Source organism: Dendrobates tinctorius, unplaced genomic scaffold (genome assembly GCF_039654945.1).
Source record: "Dendrobates tinctorius isolate UK_male_01 unplaced genomic scaffold, ASM3965494v1 ptg000126l, whole genome shotgun sequence".
Taxonomy (NCBI): Eukaryota; Metazoa; Chordata; class Amphibia; order Anura; family Dendrobatidae; genus Dendrobates; species Dendrobates tinctorius.
Genome location: NW_027361794.1, coordinates 1,285,113 through 1,308,749, shown reverse-complemented (window position 1 = coordinate 1,308,749; position 23,637 = coordinate 1,285,113). Strand labels below are relative to the sequence as shown.

Genomic DNA, 23,637 nt, shown 5'->3' with positions numbered 1-23,637 from the left:
TCTGCCTCCTGCTTTGGCCGGTAGGGGAATCTCTTCCTCCGAGCTGCTCCCACCACCTTCCTGTTCCTCACGCCATGATGGGTCAAGGACCTCATCATCTTCCCTCCCCTCTTCAAACAGCTGCTTCTCCGGGGTTGTCTCGCCAGCACCGTACGCACCAGAAAGTGGCAACTGAGTCTCGTCATCATCTGATGCGTACTGAGGTGTGCTGACCATAGGCACTGGCCCACTCGCCTCTTCAGATTCAGAGGGACAAAGAAGTTGCGCATCACTGCATACTCCCTCTTCTTCACATTCAGGAATGCTGCTTGGCTGGCCCCCTCTTTCCAAGCCAACAGATTCCGAGAACAGAAGTAGAGACTGTGATGGCTCCTGTCCATGTCTCTCTGACGGCCTGGGCACTTTGGCAGGTGGTGAAGAGACAGATGGTTGCTCTTCGGTGCTCTGGCCCTGAGAGGATGTGGAAGTAATTGAAGTCGATGCGTTAGCTGCCATCCATCCGACAACGGCTTCAATTTGTTCCTCCCGCAGCAGTGGGGTACGTTGAGGTCCTACAAAGCTGCGCATAAAGGACTGTTGCCTGCTAAAACTGGGGGATGCTGATCCACTGGTGCCCGCAGCAGGCCCAGAATCCCCACGTCCTCTCCCTGCAGAATCCCCACGTCCTCTCCCTGCAGAATCCCCACGTCCTCTCCCTGCTGAAACTCCACGCCCACGCCCACGCGCCTTACTCCCTGCCTTCTTCATCTTGCCAGACTGCTTAAGATAGGCAGAAAAGTACAAAGGGGGGCCTTAGTGTGCTTATTCCTGAACAGCTGGTTACAGGTACAAGAAACACTAATTTTATGAAGTGTGTGTGTGGACTACATTTTAATAGGAGCTGATGTGGCCTACACAAGTTCCAAATGTAGTGTTTGGTGAACTTTTTTTGTGGTTTCTTTGTTGGAAACAAACTCAAAGTATGTGAACAAAGAATTGAAACTGATAGTATCACCAACTTTTTGGAGCTATTACAATGCAGGCAGGTAACCTACAATGCAAAAGATGAGGCTCCAAAAAAATTGGGTAATACTAATCTGGCTGCGCCGGCAGGGCACAAGCCAGAAAAAAAGGCTCCTCTATCTACTCCTATATAGTGTTTGCAACCAACCAATGTTGATGGATACGGATGGATGCACACTAATAGGAGAAGAAAAAATGAGCTGCACTCAAAGACAAATATGTGTGAGGCAGTGACGCACGTTGAGCGTCCTACAACCAGACGTAGCTGCAGACACTCTACTCTGCGTGAGCTGCACTCACACACAGTCAGAGACCTCTCAGACAGCCGTGAACAGTGCAGCTAAGTGGGCACTGGCACTGACAGGCTGCAGAAAGGCTCCGCTGTGTACTCCTATATAGTGTTTGCAACCACCGTAGATGGAGACGGATGGATGCACACTAATAGAAGAAAAAATGAGCTGCAATAAAAGAAAAATGTGTGAGGCAGTGACACGCTGAGCGGCCTACAACCAGACGTAGCTGCAGGACACACTACTCAGCGTGAGCTGCACTCACACACAGTCAGAACCTCTCAGACAGCCGTGAACAGTGCAGCAAAGTGGACACTAGCACTGAAAGGCTGCAGAAAGGCTCCGCTGTCTACTACTAGTGTTTGCAACCAACGTATATGGATACGGATGGAAGCACACTAGATTGAAATTATGTAAAAAATGCAGCTCAAAAATTAAAAGATGTATGAGGCAGCAGTGATCACACTGGGTGGCCTACAGCCTGACGTGGCTGCAGGACCCACTCCACAGCGTGAGCTGCACTCACACAGCCCTTGCAGACAGCTGTGAACACTGCTGCTAGGGCAAAGAAGGCTACAGTGGTGGTTTATGTAGCCTGGGTAAAGCACTAGATGTTTGGTGGAATCGCTATTTCTAACTGTCCCTCACAGTCTTCTACAGCAGCCTGTCCCTAACTGAATTCACAGCAGAGTGAACCAGAAATGGCGGCTGCGGTGGCTTTTATAGTGCATCATGACATCATTTCGGCAGCCAATCACAGCCATGCCAATAGTTAACATGCCTACATGCCTAACAGGATGTGCCCACACTTCGGAGGATTCCCATTGGCTTAATCAAAGCAAGCAGGCTCATAGCATGATGGGAACTTCCGATTCCGATTCCGGAATCCGATATGACAAAAGTATCGGAAGTCAGTATCGGAATTCCGATACCGCTAATATCGGCCGATACCCGATACTTGCGGTATCGGAATGCTCAACACTACCATTCACACATCTAGCAAGAAGAATCTATACTAGCGCATGGCCAAGCGGCCATGCGGACCTTTTATAGTCGTGCGGGACCCTCCAGATCTCAGAGATGGACCAAGGAGATCAGGAGAAGGACCTGAGCATGTGACTCCCGATCTCCAATGGGAGATCGTCTCGTGAGCATGCTCAGTAGAGCTATAGAGGGACTTAGCCTCTGGAATGGCTTGCTGCAGAGCAGTCTGCGTTGTTATTGCTGACCCAAAGGTGGCAGCAACAGCCAGACAACGTGAGGCTCTGGATTCCTGCTGAGCCGCCGCAGGAACCCGACGCCTAACATTTTTGTATGCCGTATCTCTGTGATTTAAGGGCATATCAATTCAAAGTTGAAAAATTACGAAATTTTCTAAATTTTCGCCAAATTTCCGTTTTTTTCACAAATAAACGCAATTTATATGAATGAAATTTTACCATTGACATGAAGTACAATATGTCACAAGAAAACAGTGGATCAACATGTTAGGGCAGGTTAGGACAGGATATGGGTTGAACTAGATGGACCTAAAGTCTTCCTTCAACCTTAATAACTATGTTACTATGTTAGAATCACAGGGATCCATTTAAGCGTTGCAGAGTTATGACCTTGTAATACCATGGCCGCCGGGGGGTAGCTTGTGCGGCCGCTCCAGTACTCACTGTGCTGGAGGCTGTTTAATCACCCGTATGCTGTTCACTTTGGGGACCCAATTGACTGCAGACAGAGGCTGGAAACAACTTTAACAACTCAGCTTTATTCTCTTCAGGGCACAGCACGTCCTTCACTTCACACATATGCACCACACAGGCAAGCTGACACGTCACACGGAGCACGATGAACACGGAACACTTCCCTTCTTCCAGAGGCCCGACTTCAGCCCACGAAGGTACCCAACTTTTCCGTTTAAGCTCACCCCCTAAAGGCACTGTTGCTCCTGTTCGTGTCCTAGTTTCACAGCTCACTGAACTCTCCACAAAGCTCCCGTACTCCAGCTGCTACTCCAACAGGGACCCTTCCACGGACCTCCCTGGCTCGCAATTCTCCAGACACGGGCTGGACTCAATAGACTGGCTTGGGTTGTCACTTCAGCTTCTCCTTGCTAGCTGACTTGACTGACGAGACTCCTTCTTCTGTCTCGCTAGCCTTACAGTCCCCAGTCTCTGACTACAAGGCCTCCAACACCACAATGTGCTGGCTACTGCTGTAGGCACTCCGCTGTTGTGCACTCTTGTCCTGTCCTGTTCGCTACCCCCAGCTCAACTAACTCTTGGAGGGAAATCTATCTCCTTTCTCCCTGTCTAGCCACTCCTCTAAGTTAACCCCTAAGCAGTCTTCTCACTATTAGCTCCGTGCCCCCATCTAGTGGCCCTTTGCTAATACTACACCTAACTTATCTAACTAATGTTGTGTGGACACAAACACACACAACATGCATACTGCACACAACAATATCAACATTCACAGGGCAAAGCCCCTGCCCTCCTTACAACCTCATAAAGGGACAGTGGTCAGAATTGTAAAAATTGGCCTGGTCATTAACGTGCAAACCACCATTGGGGGTAAAGGGGTTAAGATTGGTCTCCCACTTCCCGGTGACAAATGATTGGGCTGTGTATCCACCCTTGGGGAGGACGTGTGAATGTATATTGTCTTCCCTTTCACGTGAAAGAAACCCGCCATCACGCTCTCTCCTTCCGCAGTCCCGCTCTCCACCCGCCGTCCCGCTCTATTACTCCGCAGCTGCGCTCTACATCCATGCCCCGCTGTCCCTCCACAGCCCCGGTCTCTTTGTCCACAGCCCTGCTCTCCCGCTCTCTCCCTCTACAGCCCTGCTGTCTTCCTTCCTCCACATTCCCTCTCTCCATGCACCACACGCGGTGACGCCGGGACCAGGTGAGAGAGGTGCGCAGATTGTTCGTTCGGCCGGAGTGGGCGGAGCTTGCCGGAGTGGGCAGAGCTAGAGCGGAGCTGCAGCGCGTGTGATTAGGCGGCCTGCGGGAGTGTGGCCTAGCGCTGGAGTAGGCAGCAGTAGAAGCCGGGGACTAAATTTAGGCCGGGAAGCTGCAGGGGAGAGGGGGAATAGTGCAGTTGGCGGCGGGGAGCGTCGACTGAGCCGGGACAGGGTTGGGAGGGTGCCGGCACTATTCGGCCCCTGTCCTGAAGACTGTCTTCCTCCACAGTCCCGCTATCCATGCACTGTCCTGCTGTATCCATCCTCAGCCCCGCTCTGCTGCTTCGTGATTGGTTGGTGTCCCACTCTGCTGCTTCGTGATTGGTTGGTGATACACACACACACATTCAGATTTATATACAGAGATATTTGTATACGGTATATATATATAAATCGATGTGTAAATGACAGAGAGAATTGCTCTATGTAAAAGCTCATGTTAAAATTGCATTGCAATCTGATGTAAATTGGATGCTGGTGTGAAAAATCGGATTGTACTCGCATAAAAAATGCACTCGTCCATTTTTTCGGTCCTGATATTGTAACTTTTTTCACACATATGGGTAGGAGCTCTTCTGTCACCTTCTGGAGATAAAGCAGCTTCAGCCGCGGCTCTTTGCCTCTCCTACAGGCAAAATGGGGAAATGAAATACTTTTATTAATCAGTTATTTTTTATTACAATTTTTATGAAGGAAAATTAGAGTAAAATGTCCCCAATCCCTTTTCCCTTCCCCCAATCCAGAATTCTGGGGTGGGATTATCTCTCCAGAGACCCCTGTACAGGAATATTCGGGCCCCAGCCCCATTATACAGGAGAATAGCGCGATCTCCAGAGTTCTAACACCGGACACAGAAATCAGACAAGGTCTCATATTCAGGCAGTTTCTATTTTACTCCAACCCTCTTTATATGACCGAGATCAGAGTCTCCTTATACCGAGAAGAGAAGCTCCAGGGACAAAGACCCCGTCTGGTCCTAACACGCTGGGGGCCCGGAGTATCCAGCCACGGGGCCCGGATTCTCTCATTGTGGCCCCAGCGTTTCTTGTAGAATAAATCCCTTTCTCATTCAGTCCTGTAGTAATGACTTTGTTCTCATGTTTTGTAGGAGGGTTCGTCTGTCTCCATCTTATGTTATCAGTGTATGTGCGAGAGACCGACGGCTGCAACTTTTATTGTGTGTGTCCGGGGTCAGTTCTACAGGGGGATAGAGCCACGGGGTCTGTGACCGAAGCTGGGGGAATACCGGTGTATATAGCGCACACAGAGGGGTCTGTGACTGAAGATGGGGATATACAGATGTATACAGTGTACACAGAGGGGTCTGTGACCGAAGCTGGGGGCATACAGGTGTATACAGTGTACACAGAGGGGTCTGTGACCAAAGATGGGGGTATACAGGTGTATACAGTGTACACAGAGGGGTCTGTGACCGAAGCTGGGGGTATACAGATGTATACAGTGTACACAGGGGGGTCTGTGACCGAAGCTGGGGGTATACAGGTGTATACAGAGTACACAGGGGGGTCTGTGACCGAAGATGGGGATATAGAGATGTATACAGTGTACACAGAGGGGTCTGTGACCGAAGCTGGGGGTATACAGGTGTATACAGAGTACACAGGGTGGTCTGTGACCAAAGATGGGGATATACAGATGTATACAGTGTACACAGAGGGGTCTGTGACCAAAGATGGGGGTATACAGGTGTATACAGTGTACACAGAGGGGTCTGTGACCAAAGATGGGGGTATACAGGTGTATACAGTGTACACAGGGGGGTCTGTGACCGAAGATGGGGGTATATAGGTGTATATAGTGTACACAGAGGGGTCTGTGACCGAAGCTGGGGGTATACAGGTGTATATAGTGTACACAGAGGGGTCTGTGACCGAAGATGGGGATATACAGATGTATACAGTGTACACAGAGGGGTCTGTGACCAAAGATGGGGGTATACAGGTGTATACAGTGTACACAGAGGGGTCTGTGACCGAAGCTGGGGGTATACAGATGTATACAGTGTACACAGAGGGGTCTATGACCGAAGATGGGGGTATACAGGTGTATACAGTGTACACAGAGGGGTCTGTGACCGAAGATGGGGATATACAGATGTATACAGTGTATACAGAGGGGTCTGTGACCGAAGCTGGGGGTATACAGGTGTATACAGAGTACACAGGGGGGTCTGTGACCAAAGATGGGGATATACAGATGTATACAGTGTACACAGAGGGGTCTGTGACCAAAGATGGGGGTATACAGGTGTATACAGTGTACACAGGGGGGTCTGTGACCGAAGATGGGGGTATACAGGTGTATATAGTGTACACAGAGGGGTCTGTGACCGAAGCTGGGGGTATACAGGTGTATATAGTGTACACAGAGGGGTCTGTGACCGAAGATGGGGATATACAGATGTATACAGTGTACACAGAGGGGTCTGTGACCAAAGATGGGGGTATACAGGTGTATACAGTGTACACAGAGGGGTCTGTGACCGAAGCTGGGGGTATACAGATGTATACAGTGTACACAGAGGGGTCTATGACCGAAGATGGGGGTATAAAGGTGTATACAGTGTAGACAGAGGGGTCTGCGACTGAGGCGGGGGTATACAGCATACACAGGGGTCTGCGATGGAAATGGGGGTATACGGGTGTATAGAGCGTACACAGAGGGGTCTGCAACTGAAGCTAGAGCTATACGGGTGTATACAACGTACACAGGGGGGTCTGTGACCAAAGCTAGGGGTATACAGGTGTATACAGCGTACACTGAGGGGTCTGCGACCAAAGCTGGGGATATACTGGTGTATACAGTGTACACAGAGGGGTCTCTGACCGAAGCTGGGGGTATACAGCATACACAAAGGGGTCTGTGACCGAAGCTGGGGGTATACATAGCGTACACAGAGGGGTCCATGCACAGGGGTCTGTACACAGAGGGGTCCACTCCGTACACCTTGTACACACACGGCTCCGCTCCGTACACCTTGTACACACACGGCTCCACTCCGTACACCTTGCGCACACACGGCTCCGCTCCGTACACCTTGTACACACACAGCTCCGCTCCGTACACCCACGGCTCCGCTCCGTACACCTCGTACACACACGGCTCCGCTCCGTACACCTCGTACACACACGGCTCCCCTCCGTACACCTCGTATACACACGGCTTCTCTCTGTACACCTCATACATACGGCTCTGCTACATACACCCTGTAAACCTCTCCTGACCCCACACATAAACTTCCCCTCATCCAGCACCATGACAACCAGCACAGCAGAGTCCTGCATACACTGAGGCCCCTGATAATGTGACCCCTGACTCCTCCCCTCCTGTGACCTCATCACAGGTCCTGTGCGCACAGAGAGGCCATATATGTGGAGTGCGGCTCTGCGGGTGGAGGCTCCACACCAGGACTGTAGCAGGTAAATACCCCAATATCCACAGGTGTCCCTTCTAATTGGGGGAAACTATCCCCTCTAATAATCCTCGGACAGTTCTGACAAACACGGGAAAGTGCCCCTTTATGGAGGGGACAGAAAGTCTGTTTAGTCTCTTTAGCTCCATAGTATCAGCTCTAATCCAATGGTGAGAGAGCGATTTACCCTGAAGAGTCACAGATTGTGGGGTTGGTACAGAAATGTTATATTTAGTTTATTTAGGTTTTTTTTAAAGGAAACGTGTAAAGGCCCTGTCACACATAGCGAGATCGTTAGCGAGCTCGCTGAAACGTCACCGATGTTGTGATGAAACAGCGACCTCGCCAGCAATCTCGCTATGTGTGACACATAGCGGCGACCGCCCCCCCCCCCGCTAAATATTGCTGATCGTGCTCAAATGTGCTAGGACATTTTTTGATCATCGGCGTCCCGCTGGCCAGCATGCATCGCTGTGGTGACGAAGAACTCAGGGACGCAGGCGTGAGTTGTCAGAATAGCTGCTGTGTGACAAGGTCCCAACGATCGCCGGATCGTTGCTGCGTCGTTGAGGAGATCTGCCTGTTTGACAGCTCACCAGCGACCATGTAGCGACGCACCAGTGATCCTTACCAGGTCGTATCGTTGTCGGGATCGCTGGTGCATCGCTTAGTGTAACGGTACCCTTAGTCTAATAGTACGGTGCCTTTCTTGGTTCTCACACACAGTATAATGTTCCTAGAAATCCTCCATCCCCAATTTTTGTTGTTCTTGGTGTTTTCCATATGGAAGCCTACAAGAAAATGCTAAACACATCATATCCATAGGAAACAATCTCTGTACATGGAGACATTGGCCTCAGATATCTCCTGTCTTGTTCTTATAAACAATCTTTTATAAAAGCCTCAAACTTCTGTGTGTGACTCAGACCTGAGATCTAACGTGATAGAAGATTACAGTGCGGGGAAGACGGGAAACCTTCATATAGACGGCCGGTGGGGATGGAGTCAGTGACGGACTCTGGACAAATATGTTTCTAGAGCCGTAGTAGAAGATGAAGATGTCGTCCTCATCATAGAATCGTAGAGTTGGAAGGGACCTCCTGGGCCATCTGGTCCAACCCCCTGCTCAAAGCAGGATTCGCTAAATCATCCCAGTCAGATGTCTGTCCAGCCTCTGTTTGAAGACTTCCATTGAAGGAGAACTCGCCACTTATCGTGGCTGCTGTTCCACTCATTGATCACTGTCAAAAAGTTTTTTCTAATATCTAATCTGTGTCTCCTCCCATTCAGTTTCATCCCATTGCTTCTAGTCTTTCCTTGTGCAAATGAGAATAAAGATGATCCTTCTACAATTTGACAGCCCTTTAGATATTTGTAGACAGCTATTAAGTCTCCTCTCAGTCTTCTCTTTTGCAAACTAAACATTCCCAAATCCTGCAACCTTTCCTCATAAGACAGGGTTTGCAGACCGGTCACCATTCTGGTCGCTCTTTTCTGAACTTGCTCCAGTTTGTTGATGTCTTTTTTTAAAATGTGGTGCCCAAAACTGGACACAATATTCCAGATGAGGTCTGACCAAAGAGGAGTAGAGGGAAATAATGACTTCACGTGATCTAGACTGTATGCTTCTGTTAATACATCCTAGAATTGTATTTGCCTTTTTTGCTGCTGCATCACACTGTTGACTCATATTCAGTCTGTGATCTATTAGTATACCCAAGTCTTTTTCACATGTGCTGTTGCTTAGCCCTATTCCTCCCATTCTGTTTATGCTTTTTTCATTTTTATTGCCCAGATGTAGTACTTTGCATTTTTCCCTGTTAAAAACCATTCTGTTAGTTGCTGCCCACTGCTCCAGTTTATTTATATCTTTTTGAATCCTCTCTCTCTTCTCTAGTATTAGCTATCCCTCCTAGCTTTGTGTCATCAGCAAATTTAATCAGTTTACCCTCAATTCCTTCATCTAAATCGTTGATAAAGTGTCACGGGGGCTTAGTTCAACTAAGGCTGAAATACCCGGGGCCCCTGTGGTGTCCCTTTACTAGGGGAAACCCTGTCTGACCCTCAACCCAGGGTTTTTGCTGAAGGTGCAAATGCCTGAGCCTCCGACCTTTCCTTATCTCCTGCTCAGCCCTGCACTTAACCCTCCACCCTCCACCCAGTGAGAAGTCACCACCAAAGCTCCCACACAAATAATGACAGACAGGGAGAACTTAAACTGCACTGCGCCGCACACACACAGGAATAAACAGTAATGTGAACAGGGCACAACTAAACACAAATATGGGAAGGAGAAAGGATAACGACGGATCATACGACACCAGATATGAATCTCTCTCTCTTGAACACCTCCACTCCAGACCGGAACCACTTGGTATGAAACACAAGCTATAATCGGCGACGCCCATAGGCCAGCATGACTATTTAAAGACCGTGGGCGTGACTAACCATCCAACCTGGTCTCCAGCAGGATTAACCCCCGAGAGCCTGAAGATCAGGCCGGCGCCACTGAGGCTATAGTGGCTGGAGGTGGAACTACCTCTGCCTGCCGGATGCTGTGGTGTGAACAGCGTCCGACATGACAGTACCCCGTCTTCTACGAGGGACCCCAGGGCCCTCAAGACTCATAGGACCCGGCTTGTCCGGATGACGACGGTGAAAAGAACTGACCAGCCGATCCGCATGTATGTCTGAGGCTGGAACCCAAGACCTCTCCTCTGGACCATACCCCCGCCAGTGCACCAAATACTGAAGAGTACGGCGTACTACTCGAGAGTCCACTACCTTGGCGACCTCGAACTCTAACTCGCCATCCACCATGACTGGAGGTGGCATCGGCGTTGTGTCCACAGAGCCTACCACCTTTTTCAATAAAGCCCTGTGAAACACGTTGTGTATCTTGTACACTGCGGGAAGTTCCAACCGATAAGCCACTGGGTTAATAATGGCAGAAATCCTAAAAGGCCCAATAAACCTTGGACCCAGTTTTAAAGAAGGGATTTTGAGTTTTATGTTCTTCGTAGCTAACCACACCCATTCATCCACACACAGGTCCGGACCTGGCACGCGTCTACTGTCAGCCACCCGTTTGTACCTGGCACTCAAGCTCAACAAACGCTGTTTCACCCGCCTCCAGACTGATGACAATTGGGCTCCTAGCTGATCCTCCTCCGGGACACCCCCGGAGTCACCCTGACGTAAGGTACAAAACTGAGGATGTTGACCGTACACACAAAAGAATGGAGACTCTCCTGATGACTCTTGGCGGTGATTATTTAATGCGAATTCGGCCAGAGGAAGGAAAGTAGACCACTCCTCCTGGTTGTCGGACACAAAGCATCGTAAATACTGTTCTACAGACGCTCAAATGCACGTATAGCCACCTCAGGCCAGTTCGCCAGATCGGCACCCTTTTTTGTCATGTCCATGAGCGGTTTGGCGACAGTCGAAAAGTGTTTTATAAATTTCCTATAATAATTCGCAAACCCAAGGAACCGCTGGAGTGCTTTCAGACTCTCCGGCCTCTCCCATTGCAACACCGCTTGCACCTTAGCGGTGTCCATTTTAAAACCAGCTGCGGACACAATATATCCCAAAAAGGGCAACTCCTGGACAAAAAATAAACATTTTTCCAGCTTAGCATAGAGCTGGTTCTCCCGGAGCAACTGTAACACCTGCCTAACATGCTGCAAATGAGTGTCCCGATCGCTAGAATAAATGAGGATATCATCCAGGTATACAATCACAAATCTCCCCAGGACATGAGCAAAGACATCATTAATAAAATGTTGGAAAACGGCAGGCGCGGTGGTCAACCCAAACGGCATAACCAGACTCTCAAAATGACCCTCAGGAGTGTTAAACGCCGTCTTCCACTCATCCCCCTGACGGACCCTTATGAGGTTATATGCCCCCCTGAGGTCCAGCTTGGAAAACCATTTTGCCCCCGCTACCTGGTTGAACAAATCCGGGATCAACGGCATTGGGTAGGGATCACGGATAGTAATCTGGTTTAACTCTCGGAAATCCAGACACGGGCGTAACCCCCCATCTTTCTTCTTAATGAAGAAAAACCCCGCGGCTACAGGCGAGGACGAAGGCCGGATGTGACCTTTACTCAGACTCTCCGCGATGTAGTCTTTCAGAGCTTGTCTCTCAGGACCAGAAATATTAAACATCCTGGCCTTAGGTAATTTGGCCCCGGGTTTTAACCTAATAGCACAGTCATAGGCTCTATGTGGAGGCAGTTCTGAGCAACCCTTCTCAGAGAAAACATCCGCGAAATCCTGCAAAGCCTCCGGCAGGCTGGGAGTCGCGGTGGACACACATGTGGCCAAGCAATTGTCTTGGCAGAAACCACTCCATTGTACTATGTCCTGAGTTTTCCAATCAATTACCGGGTTGTGCCTGGACAGCCATGGAAAACCCAGGACCATTTGAGCTGGGAGATTACGGAGGACCCTACATGTAACCGACTCAGAATGTAGGACCCCAATGTGGAGTTTCACCTCTGCCACAAACTCAGTAATCTCCCCTTGAGGGAGGGGAACAGCATTAATGGTCACCACCTGTATGGGGTGAGGAAGTTTTTCAATCTTAAACCCGGCGGTGTGTGCAAACTCCTCATCTATGAGATTGGTGGCAGAACCGCTATCCACGAACACTGATATAGGTAGCTCTCTGCCGGCGACAATAACCTTGGCAGGGAGCATACATTGAGATACCATCATGGAGGATATGCATACGCTCAGTTGGGTCTCCTCCATACCCTCTGAGCTTAACAGTTTTCCGCCGGTGTGACCCTCTTAGGTAGTACCGGGCAAACGTTAACATAATGACCACCTTTACCACAGTAGAAACATGCTCCGGACTTCCGGACTCCCGGAGCGCGAGGCTGAACCTGTGCCACGCCAGCAATCTGCATAGGTTCAGGGGACTCATCTACTTCAACCACACCTGCACCTCTGTTTTCCCCCAGAGGTAGCGTCTCCTGTGCCCCCTGACGAAAACGGCGATCAATACGTATCACCAAACTCATGGCAGACTCCAATGATGCCGGAGTCTCATACATCAGGAGGGCTTGTTTCACCCTCCCTGATACCCCATGAATAAACTGGCTCCGCAGTGCTGGGTCATTCCACTGTGTGTCTACAGCCCAGCGGCGAAATTCCGAACAATAGTCTTCTGCCAAGCGCTCCCCCTGGCGGAGGGCGCGGATTTTAGATTCCGCTAGAGCCAGTCGGTCAGGGTCATCGTAAATGAGCCCGAGGGCAGAAAAAACATTATCGACCGAATGAAATGTAGCAGAGTCAGGTGGTAAGGAAAATGCCCATGCTTGGGGGTCACCACTCAGTAATGACAACACCAGCCCTACTCGCTGGGCCTCATTACCTGAGGATATTGGCCGCATGCGGAAGTATAATTTGCAGGCCTCCCGAAATACGACAAATTTGCTGCGATCGCCTGAAAATCGTTCTGGCAGCGGAAACTTCGGCTCTGCACCGATACCTGCAGATGCCGTTTGCACCTTTGCTACTACCAGGCCCTGCTGCTGAACTGCCCCATTCAACTCGGAGACCTGTATGGACAGCGCCGCCAACTGGCGGGTTATGGAATCTAATGGATCCATGGACTCCTGAAAAAATGTGGGCCGATTATAATGTCACGGGGGGCTTAGTTCAACTAAGGCTGAAATACCCGGGGCCCCTGTGGTGTCCCTTTACTAGGGGAAACCCTGTCTGACCCTCAACCCAGGGTTTTTGCTGAAGGTGCAAATGCCTGAGCCTCCGACCTTTCCTTATCTCCTGCTCAGCCCTGCACTTAACCCTCCACCCTCCACCCAGTGAGAAGTCACCACCAAAGCTCCCACACAAATAATGACAGACAGGGAGAACTTAAACTGCACTGCGCTGCACACACACAGGAATAAACAGTAATGTGAACAGGGCACAACTAAACACAAATATGGGAAGGAGAAAGGATAACGACGGATCATACGACACCAGATATGAATCTCTCTCTCTTGAACACCTCCACTCCAGACCGGAACCACTTGGTATGAAACACAAGCTATAATCGGCGACGCCCATAGGCCAGCATGACTATTTAAAGACCGTGGGCGTGACTAACCATCCAACCTGGTCTCCAGCAGGATTAACCCCCGAGAGCCTGAAGATCAGGCCGGCGCCACTGAGGCTATAGTGGCTGGAGGTGGAACTACCTCTGCCTGCCGGATGCTGTGGTGTGAACAGCGTCCGACATGACATAAAGATGTTGAACAATACAGGGCCCAGGACAGAGCCCTGTGGTACCCCACTTGAGACATTCTTCCAACTGGATGTGCAGCCATGTAAGACCACTCTTTGGGTCCGATTACTAAGCCAGTTATGAATCCACCTAACAGTTGCCTTGTCCATTCCATACTTAGTCATTTTTTCAATAAGGATTGTATGAGATGCTTTGTCAAATGCTTTGCTGAAGTCAAGATATACTATATCTACAGCATTTCCTTGATCCACCCAATCAGTGACTCCGTCATAGAAGGAAATTAAGTTAGTCTGACATGACTTATTAGTTACAAACCCATGCTGACTCTGTTTAATCACTTCATTCTTATCCAGATACTGACATACATGTTGTTTAATAATTTGTTCAAAGATCTTTCCTGGTATAGAAGTCAGACTCACCGGCCTATAGTTGCCTGGGTCCACCTTCTTCCCCTTTTTGAAGATAGGAACAACATTTGCTCTTCTTCAGTCTTCTGGGACTTCTCCTGTTCTCCAAGAATTTTCAAAGATTATGGAGAGGGGTTCAAAAATTTCTTCTGCTATTTCCTTCAGTACTCTGGGGTGTAATTCATCTGGACCTGGAGACTTGAATTCATTTAGGTTAGCTAAGTGTTTCCTCACTATCTTTCTGTTTATAGATATCCTGGATTCTTCTATACACTTAATAGGATAGTGAAGAACAGTTGATGTTACATTTCCTTTCTGAGAGAAAACAGATGCATGAAGTAGTTATTTCTCCTGTCCTGTGTAATGAATATCTCCTGCAGTATTGCTAATGCCAATTCCAGTGTCGGTAAATGAGACGAGAATTAGCGTTATGGAAGATGAGTCTATGAGAAACGTATTCAGCTGCCGACTCCGAGGAAGAAACTGCTTGTTGTCTGTGGCCTAAAATATATAGGTTTTATTACTAGGTGTAAAGAAGAAAACTAAATACTGTAATAATAATAATAAATCTCCTCATATGTTTCCCTTATTATCTCCAGTAATTGTATTATTACACAGGATTTTTATGATGTTACATCGGCTCATCTTCTCATTCAGGTCTCTACAATATCGGATCCTCTCAGTGAAGATCTTCTATATAAGAGAATTTTCCTGATTTACCCATCAATGATGGATATGGACAGAGACAAGATGGCGGAGAGGATATTACACCTCACCCTAGAGATCCTCTTCCAGCTTACTGGAGAGGTGAGAGATTCTGATGACGTCACATTACATCATTCTTATCTATGGGAATAACAGATGGACAGAACTGGAGAGGTGAGGACTCTGGAAATGTCTGTAGTGAGATTTATTAATGTGTCTCTCCATTACCAGGATTACACAGTAGTGAAGAAGACCTCTAGTGAGCACTCTCAGGACCCTGTGTCTGAGGGATGGGGAAGACCCCTGAGCCCAATCACAAGGCCTACACCTCACTGCCTGATACATGAGGACATTAATGACCAGAAGATCCTAGAACTGATCTACAAGATGACTGAGCTGCTGACTGGAGAGGTGACACTGCTGGGAATGCTGGGACATTATACAGCAACGCTATGAAGGGATTGGGGGGATGACTGTATCATTGTATGTGTCAGGTTCCTATAAGGTGTCAGGATGTCGCTGTCTATTTCTCCATGGAGGAGTGGGAGTATTTAGAAGGACACAAAGATCTGTACAAGGACGTCATGATGGAGGTTCCCCAGCCCCTCACATCACCAGGTAATGAACAGGACTAAATACACACGGCCTATAATTATCTCTATGTAAAGAATGAATTCAGTCCCTGTATGTGTTTCCTCCAGATCTATCCAGTAAGAGGACAACACCAGAGAGATGTCCCCGTCCTCTTCTTCCACAGGACTGTAAACAAGAAGATCCCAATGTTCCTCAGGATCATCAGGTAGATGGAGAGAAGGTGGAGATGGCAGGATTAGAGCTGATCATAGATGTGACTTCTCCATCTGTCTGTGACTTTTACAATATTTGTTTCAGGGTGAAGATCTGACCCATATTAATACTACAGAGACATATGTGAGGGGTGATGAGCGGTGTAAAGAGGAGATTCCTACAGATAGCCGCCCAGGTGAGTAGTAACCACTAAATGCAGATTAGTCACAGCTTCTTCTCAGTCACTGACTGTGGCTGCTTTATCGGTGGTGTAGTCCGGCCGTATCACAATTGTGTGATCGCCATTTTGCCTTTAGACCACAATATTCTCCTCCATCTGAAAATGTTAAAATTACTTTGCGAAATTGTGAAAGTCGCTGATTGTTACCTTCGCAAATCTGTAAACTATAAAGTCGAGGCATAGCTAGGGTTTTGCTTTAGGGGGGGCGAAACTTCTGAGTGGGCCCCTTACAAGGTAACTTTGATTACAACTCGGTGACGCACACTAATAGTGGATGTAGAAGATGACTGCGCTGTTACTGAAAATAATCCCAATATAAAGACCAACATGGATATTACATGGTCAGTGGTAAATACCATTCCTACAAAACATACAAATGATTACTGCACAGTTACAGATAGTGTCTTACCGCTGACGTTCTTTCTGATGGAATCGTTCACTTTTCACGTCTTTTCCATCTGGCCCAGACTGACATGACAACTTCTCCAGCCACGACTCTGCTACAGAGAATACAACAAAGACATGTTCCACTTCTCATATTCCAGCCCCATCACCATCTATCCCCAACCTGCACAAACTCCTCATCTTGCTGCTGCCCCAATACTGAGCCGCTGCTGCCGTATGTGTCCCTATTACTGCACCTGATACACCCATGCTGAGCCGCTGCTGCCGTATGTGTCCCTATTACTGCACCTAATACCCCAATACTGAGCCGCTGCTGCCGTATGTGTCCCTATTACTGCACCTGATACCCCCATGCTGAGCCGCTGCTGCCGTATGTGTCCCTATTACTGCACCTAATACCCCAATACTGAGCCGCTGCTTCCGTATGTGTCCCTATTACTGCACCTGATACCCCCATGCTGAGCCGCTGCTGCCGTATGTGTCCCTATTACTGCACCTGATACCCCAATACTGAGCCGCTGCTGCCGTATGTGTCCCTATTACTGCACCTGATACCCCAATTACTGCGCCTGATACCCCAATGCTGAGCCGCTGCTGCTGTATGTGTCCCTATTACTGCACCTAATACCCCAATACTGAGCCGCTGCTGCCGTATGTGTCCCTATTACTGCACCTGATACCCCAATTACTGCACCTGATACCCCAATGCTGAGCCGCTGCTGCCATATGTGTCCCTATTACTGCACCTGATACCCCAATGCTGAGCCGCTGCTGCCGTATGTGTCCCTATTACTGCACCTGATACCCCAATGCTGAGCCGCTGCTGACATGTGTCCCTATTACTGCACTGATACCCCAATACTGAGCTGCTGTTGCCGTATGTGTCCCTTTTACTGCACCTACTGTGTGGTTCTGTGTGACCTCTAAATGCTAAAGCATCCCTCTATAATATAGTAATGCCGGGTGCAATTGCCCTAGAAAACAGTGCCCACATATTGTCTCCTAGAATGTAATATTGCCCTCTGTGTGCCCCGTTTGACAGTCATTGTAACCTGAGTTCCCCTATAACAATAAGTGCCCACTTTACATTTATTAATGTCCTGAGTCCCCCCTGTACAGCTCCCCTATACACAGTAATATGCCCCCTCACTGTATACATACTGACCCCTTAGTATCCCCCAGTGATGGCTCCAACACTGTATGATTGCCCCCTCAATAATCGCCACATTGTATGATGGCCCCCTAGATAGCCTCCATATAGTATAATACACCAGATAGTCCTCAATATAGTATAATGCAGCCCCCATAGGCAGACTCTACAGTATAATGCAGCCCCCCCATGGGCAGAGTCAATAGTATATTGCAGCCCCCCATAAGCAGACTGTAATGTAAGGCAGCACCCCCCCCAACCCCCCTATAGGCAGCCTGTAATATAAGGCAGCACCCCCCATTCACTCCATACACCTTGTACACATAAGGCTCCGCTCTGTACACCCCGTACACACACGTTTCCGCTCCGTACACCTTGTACACAAACAGCTCCGCTCCGTACACCTTGTACACAAACAGTTCCGCTCACCCCATACATACGCGGCTCCGCTCCTCCGTACACATCATACATGCATATCTCTGCTTCGTACACCTTCTACACACACGGCTCCGCTCTGTACACCTCATACACACACAGCTCTGCTACATCCACCTGGCTGTAAACCACTCCCGACCCCACACATAAACTTCACCTTATCCAGCACCAATGCATGACAACCAGCACAGCAGAGTCCTGCAGCCAGCCACTGAAGTCCCTGATCATGTGACCCCCTGACTCCGCCCCTTGTGTGACCTCATCACAGGTCCTGAACGCACAGATTAACTCAGGATAACATTGCTGGCTGTGAGCCCACTGCTGGCAGCGGGGGGGCCCCCCACTGCTTTCTCAGGGGCCCATAGCGGCTGGGCGGCAGAGTAGGGAGATCGATTCTCCCTGCTCTGCTGCAGAATGTAACTGTATGGGCGCGCTGTGCACGCCGATACAGTTACATTAGTGTAGCTCCGGTGGACCCCTTTAGAGAGCAGGGCCCGGGGCGACCGCCCCCTCTGCCCCCCCCGGTAGCTACGCTACTGCTATAAAGTCAAATCACAGGATACGTAGAATGTGCTGACAACTTAGAAAATCACTTGAAAAAAAATGTTATGATGGGCCTGTAAGAAAATACAAAGTCAGAAGATGCAAAAATAATCCGTAAACGGGCAGGGGTCACAACAGGAAACAAATACACAAATCTGGAGCTGAGCACAGAGGACTGAACCAGAGGAGATCAAGGCTGTATGTGGCAGATTCCAGCTATATGCTTCGAGCTTCAGTAGAGTGTGGTGCTTTCCAGTTGGCTGAAGCAGGGAGCAGATTACTCCAGCTGGACAGCTCACTCATCCATTCTGCTAGACTAGATGCTATTACTGGTCCTGGGCACCCTAATTTTAGTGGCTGGATAGAGTTTGTGCCACCCAGAGCTTCTGGTTCCGACGTCTCTTCCATTACCAGCGACACCTGGAAAATGAATAAGGCTGCACCTGGTGACAGAAGCAGATGTCGCAGGAGCAGATCCCAGAGGAGATGGGACACACCATTTGCAGAAGCCCTAATATGACAAAAGAGCAGAAAATCAGAGCAGTAGAAATATCCATGAAGTTGCAAAATTTGGGAAATTATAACCCTCAGTGAATTAATCCACAGGCTCTTTCTGGAAATTAGCACACAGTGGATGATGGAGTGATAATTGCAAATATACCTTTTTATTACCCAGCACATAGTGCCCAGATTGTGCCCCAGGAGACACACACACTGTAAATTAAGTGGCTTCCTCTCATTATAGTAATGCCAAATACATGTGTAGGTGATAGCAGGTACGCAGGATGCAGTGACGAGACGTGAGACTGAGTTGTACTTTGGGAAGTAACTTTTATAAATTGAAGCCTCTAGGGCTATACTAAGCAACCAAAACAAAGTAACAGCTATTGTCCTCGCAGGGACTCAGCACAAACAAACACTATTAAAGAGAACTTGACTAACCCGGCAAAGGCTGGTTACTATAGGGCCGCGGTATGGTCGACTACGGGTCCTTATTTCCTATAGTGTCACTTATCCGTCCTGACGTCCCTCGGCGTCTCTGATGAAGCTGTGGGGAGGTTGAACTGACTGACAGGTCTGCCTGTGGAGAAAGGCAGAGGGATAGCGCAGTATAGGCTGAGATACAGAGAAAGGGGTGTTATGTGGTAGTTTGACCATTAGAGAGCAGTGGGGAGTGTAGGAGAAAGTGACTGTGTAACTGCCATGGGTCGAGGTAACTGTCATTGGTCAAAGGTAACTGTCAGGTGATAGTGGGCGGAGCTACCAGGACTGGGAGTATAAAGGCTGAGGGAAGGTTCTGGAAGGTCCAGTCAGCCAGGGGAGCTCACTAGAGAGGAAGATCTACCGTAGGGAGAAAGACGGTAAAAGCCTTCAGACAGTGACTCACAGTGGAGACGGTCACGGGGGGTGACCCAAAAGGACACTAGCCGCAGACGGAGACGGTTTGGGGGTACCAAGTGGACAGTGTACTTTGATGGTGAAACGCTGTGGTGGAAGTGCCTAGAGCAGCCACGGTGGGAAGAGCCACAAAGGACGCCACGACGGTGAAACTTAAAAGTGAAGGTACCCGTGTCTGTGAGCAAGAGAACAGTGAAATTCCTGTGATGAAGTGCGGTGGTCGTCAGAGAGGCAGCCAATAAAAACGGACCTGTTGAATATAACTTCTGTCTCTGTCTCGTGTCTGTTGGCGGCAAGAAGTGGGTCACCCCCCATTCCTGTTGGATCAGCACTCCCCTCGCCTATCCTACAAAGCTGCTTTGGCGCCGCAGCCGCTGGGCCCAGCTGCTGAAGATCTGGCGTAGTCTTTGGGAGCCCCAGCACCCAGGAGGAGTTGGGGCACAAGAGGCCCTGAGGGAGTCCTTTGATGAGGTAACCCCCTGTAAAAACAGCGGGGTTCCGCTCATTAGCGAGTTCAAGGAGACTCCAGTCTCCAAGCAGGGTTGTGTCGCAGTTACGAGGAGTGGCGGTTGGTAGGCCATGTGCACTGCCTGGGCCTGTGCAAAGAGTCTCTCTGTAGGCGAGGAGCAGGCCCCAACTGCCGACTGCAGCGGGGTGATGGCAGCTGCGGGCGGTGATGAACAGGCTGCAGCCGCGGGCTGAAGCGGGGAGGCAGCGGGCAGGCCGCAACCACGGGCTGGAGTGGAGTGGCAGCGGTCACGAGAGGCAGCGGACAGGCCGCAACGGGCTGGAGCACAGCGGCAATGGCTGTGGACGACCGTGGACAGCTCGTGACCCCGGATTGTTGTGAAGCGGTAGTCTCTTGTCAGTAAGCTCGGCGCTTCCTCCCCGAAGGCAACTGTAAATCTCCCCTCTGCTGGTGGTCTCCTCTCTGGTCACCGTCTGTCGCTCTGGCTCTCTCACACCCCCACAGTCTCTTGCTCTGTATCTGCCGTTCCGCTAACTGACTCCCCTGCGTGCTCCCTGCCCCTTTTATACTAGCCCGTCCCCTTGCTGTTCTGTCACTCTCAGCCGTCCACTATCCTCCTCCGTTCCCCGGGTACAGTTCCCTTAGGCACCTAGATGGCAGTCCCCTTGGTTCTGGCCCAGACACTCTGCGGGGGCCCTCCTCCCTACACATGGATGCTAACATTGGGATAGTAGATATTGCTGGATTGGTTTATGGAAGCCTTGTTGCTTTTTAAGAGCCTTTGAGCCACTAATGATGTGGAGACCTCTGTTTTTCCATTGACAGACGATGGACCTATGTAGAGACTTGTTTTTTATGAGATGAGTTGATGCTCTACTGGTTCATCCTGTGATATTTTCTATTAGACTATGAACTGTCATTGTCTCAGTCAATGATTCAATATTTTATATAACTTGCCATTTTTACTAACAGTTTAAGTGGAAATATTAAAAAGTGAAAAACTCAAGAATATTTTATCCAAAAATAATAGGTTTTATTCTTAGCAGATGACTGTACCAGGAGATCAGAGGGACAGCTGACATCATCAGTTTTTAAACCAGAAGATTTTGAGATCCCACAGGATACAACTGAAGTGAATGCCATTACTTCAGATATATCATCATCCCTTCACAGCAAAGATCAATCATCTGATTCCTTTAAACAGGTCCTGTCTTCTGATTCATTACCAATTACTGAGGAAAATCAAAGTCGCAAAATAAGCATTAAAAAACTTACTGGTCCTAAAGCAAAGAAGCCATTTTCTCGTTCAGAATATGGAAACAGTTTTCCCCTAGAAAAGTCTTTTCTTAAGATTCACACAGCAGAGAATAGATTTTCCTGTTCAGAACGTGGGAAATGTTTTAACCAGAAAACGCAACTTGATGGACACCAGAGAACCCACACAGGGGAGAAGCCTTTTTCTTGTTCAGAATGTGGAAAATGTTTTAACCAAAAATCAGATTTGCTTAAGCACCAGAGAATTCACACAGGGGAGAAGCCTTTTTCATGTTCAGAATGTGGGAAATGTTTTAATCAGAAAACAAGTTTGCTTAAGCACCAGAGAATTCACACAGGGGAGAAGCCTTTTTCTTGTTCAGAATGTGGGAAATGTTTTAACGATAAATCAAATTTGCTTAGGCACCAGAAAATTCACACAGGGGAGAAGCCTTTTTCATGTTCGGAATGTGGGAAATGTTTTTACCATAAATCAGATTTGCTTAAGCACCAGAGAACTCACACAGGGGAGACGCCTTTTTCATGTTCAGAATGTGGAAAATGTTTAAACCATAAATCAGATTTGCTTAAGCACCGGAGAACTCACACAGGGGAGAAGCCTTTTTCATGTTCAGAATGTGGAAAATGTTTTTACCATAAATCAAATTTGCTTAAGCACCAGAGAACTCACACAGGGGAGAAGCCTTTTTCATGTTCAGAATGTGGGAAATGTTTTAACCTTAAATCAGATTTGCTGAGGCACCAGAGAATTCACACAGGGGAGAAGCCTTTTTCATGTTCAAAATGTGGGAAATGTTTTAATCAGAAAACAAGTTTGCTTATGCACCAGAGAACTCACACAGGGGAGAAGCCTTTTTCTTGTTCAGAATGTGGGAAATGTTTTGTAACGAAATCATCTCTTCTTAGTCACATGAGCAGTCACACAGGGTAGAAGCCATTTTCGTATTCAGAATGTAAATGTTTTAACTGAAAAATGTACCTTCTTAAAGGTGTTGTCAACTACCAGGTAACCTCTTGTCATTCCTCATGTTTGACCTCATTAAAGTAAAATCAGTCATAATCTCCTACCTTGCCAGTGCCATTCCCAGCGCTGTCGGAACTCGCGTTCCCAGGGTTCATGTGACGTTACATTACACAAGCCCTGCACCCAATCAAGGCCAGCTTCACTGTCCCCGCCTTCGGACGTGTTGAATATCAACTGTAAGCCAGGGGTATGGCTGCTCTCCAATTTCTCTTTAATGTTTGATTTGTTCAGGGCTCACATGAGCCCCGGGTGCCGACACCTCTGGAAGGTCATCTGTATGGGAGGTTTGTATAATTGTTTTTATTTTAACAGGATCAAACCTGAGGAATGAAAAGGAGTTGTCGAAGTAGTGGACAACCCATTTAAGCATCAAAAATACCACTATATATATATATATACAGCTCTGGCAAAAATTGAGACCTCTTTCAAATTTTCAGTTTGTCTGATTTTTCTCTTTATAGGTATATTTTTGAGTAAAATGTAAATCTTTTAGTCAATAAACTTCTGACAACATGTCTCCAAACTTCCAAGCAATAAATTTTGCATTTTTTTTCTAACAAAGAAAAATGGTCAAAATATAAAAAAACAGTGCTTTTAGACCTCAAATAATGCAAATAAAACAAGTTCATAATCATTTAGAAACAACAATACTAATGTTTTTACTCAGGAAGAGTTCTGAAATTAATATTTTGAGGAATAACCATGATTTTAAAAAACAGCTTTGTTGCCTCTTGGCATGCTTGCCACCAGTCTTTCACTCTGCTTCTGGCTCAAAAATATAAGCAGTTCTTCTTTGTTTGATGGTTTGTGACTATCCATCATCCTCTTGACTACATTCCAGAGGTTTTCAT

General features: G+C 48.2%; 1 protein-coding gene across 3 annotated transcripts; it reads left to right on the top strand.

Moving 5' to 3' along the window:
- Window positions 1–7,640: 7,640 nt before the first annotated feature.
- Window positions 7,641–23,309, top strand: LOC141047038 (uncharacterized). Of its 3 annotated transcripts, none has more exons than XM_073541964.1 (7): window positions 7,641–7,688; window positions 15,013–15,162; window positions 15,292–15,471; window positions 15,555–15,678; window positions 15,762–15,859; window positions 15,952–16,042; window positions 21,534–23,309. In XM_073541964.1, the coding sequence occupies exons 2-7, from the start codon at window positions 15,082–15,084 to the stop codon at window positions 22,691–22,693; spliced, it is 1,734 nt and encodes a 577-aa protein (XP_073398065.1). In that variant the 5' UTR covers window positions 7,641–7,688; window positions 15,013–15,081; the 3' UTR covers window positions 22,694–23,309. The 3 variants fall into 3 exon arrangements, with proteins under 3 accessions (XP_073398065.1, XP_073398063.1, XP_073398064.1); XM_073541962.1 differs by having other exon boundaries at window positions 21,531–23,309; XM_073541963.1 differs by lacking the exon at window positions 7,641–7,688 and adding an exon at window positions 10,864–10,883 and having other exon boundaries at window positions 21,531–23,309.
- Window positions 23,310–23,637: the final 328 nt, after the last annotated feature.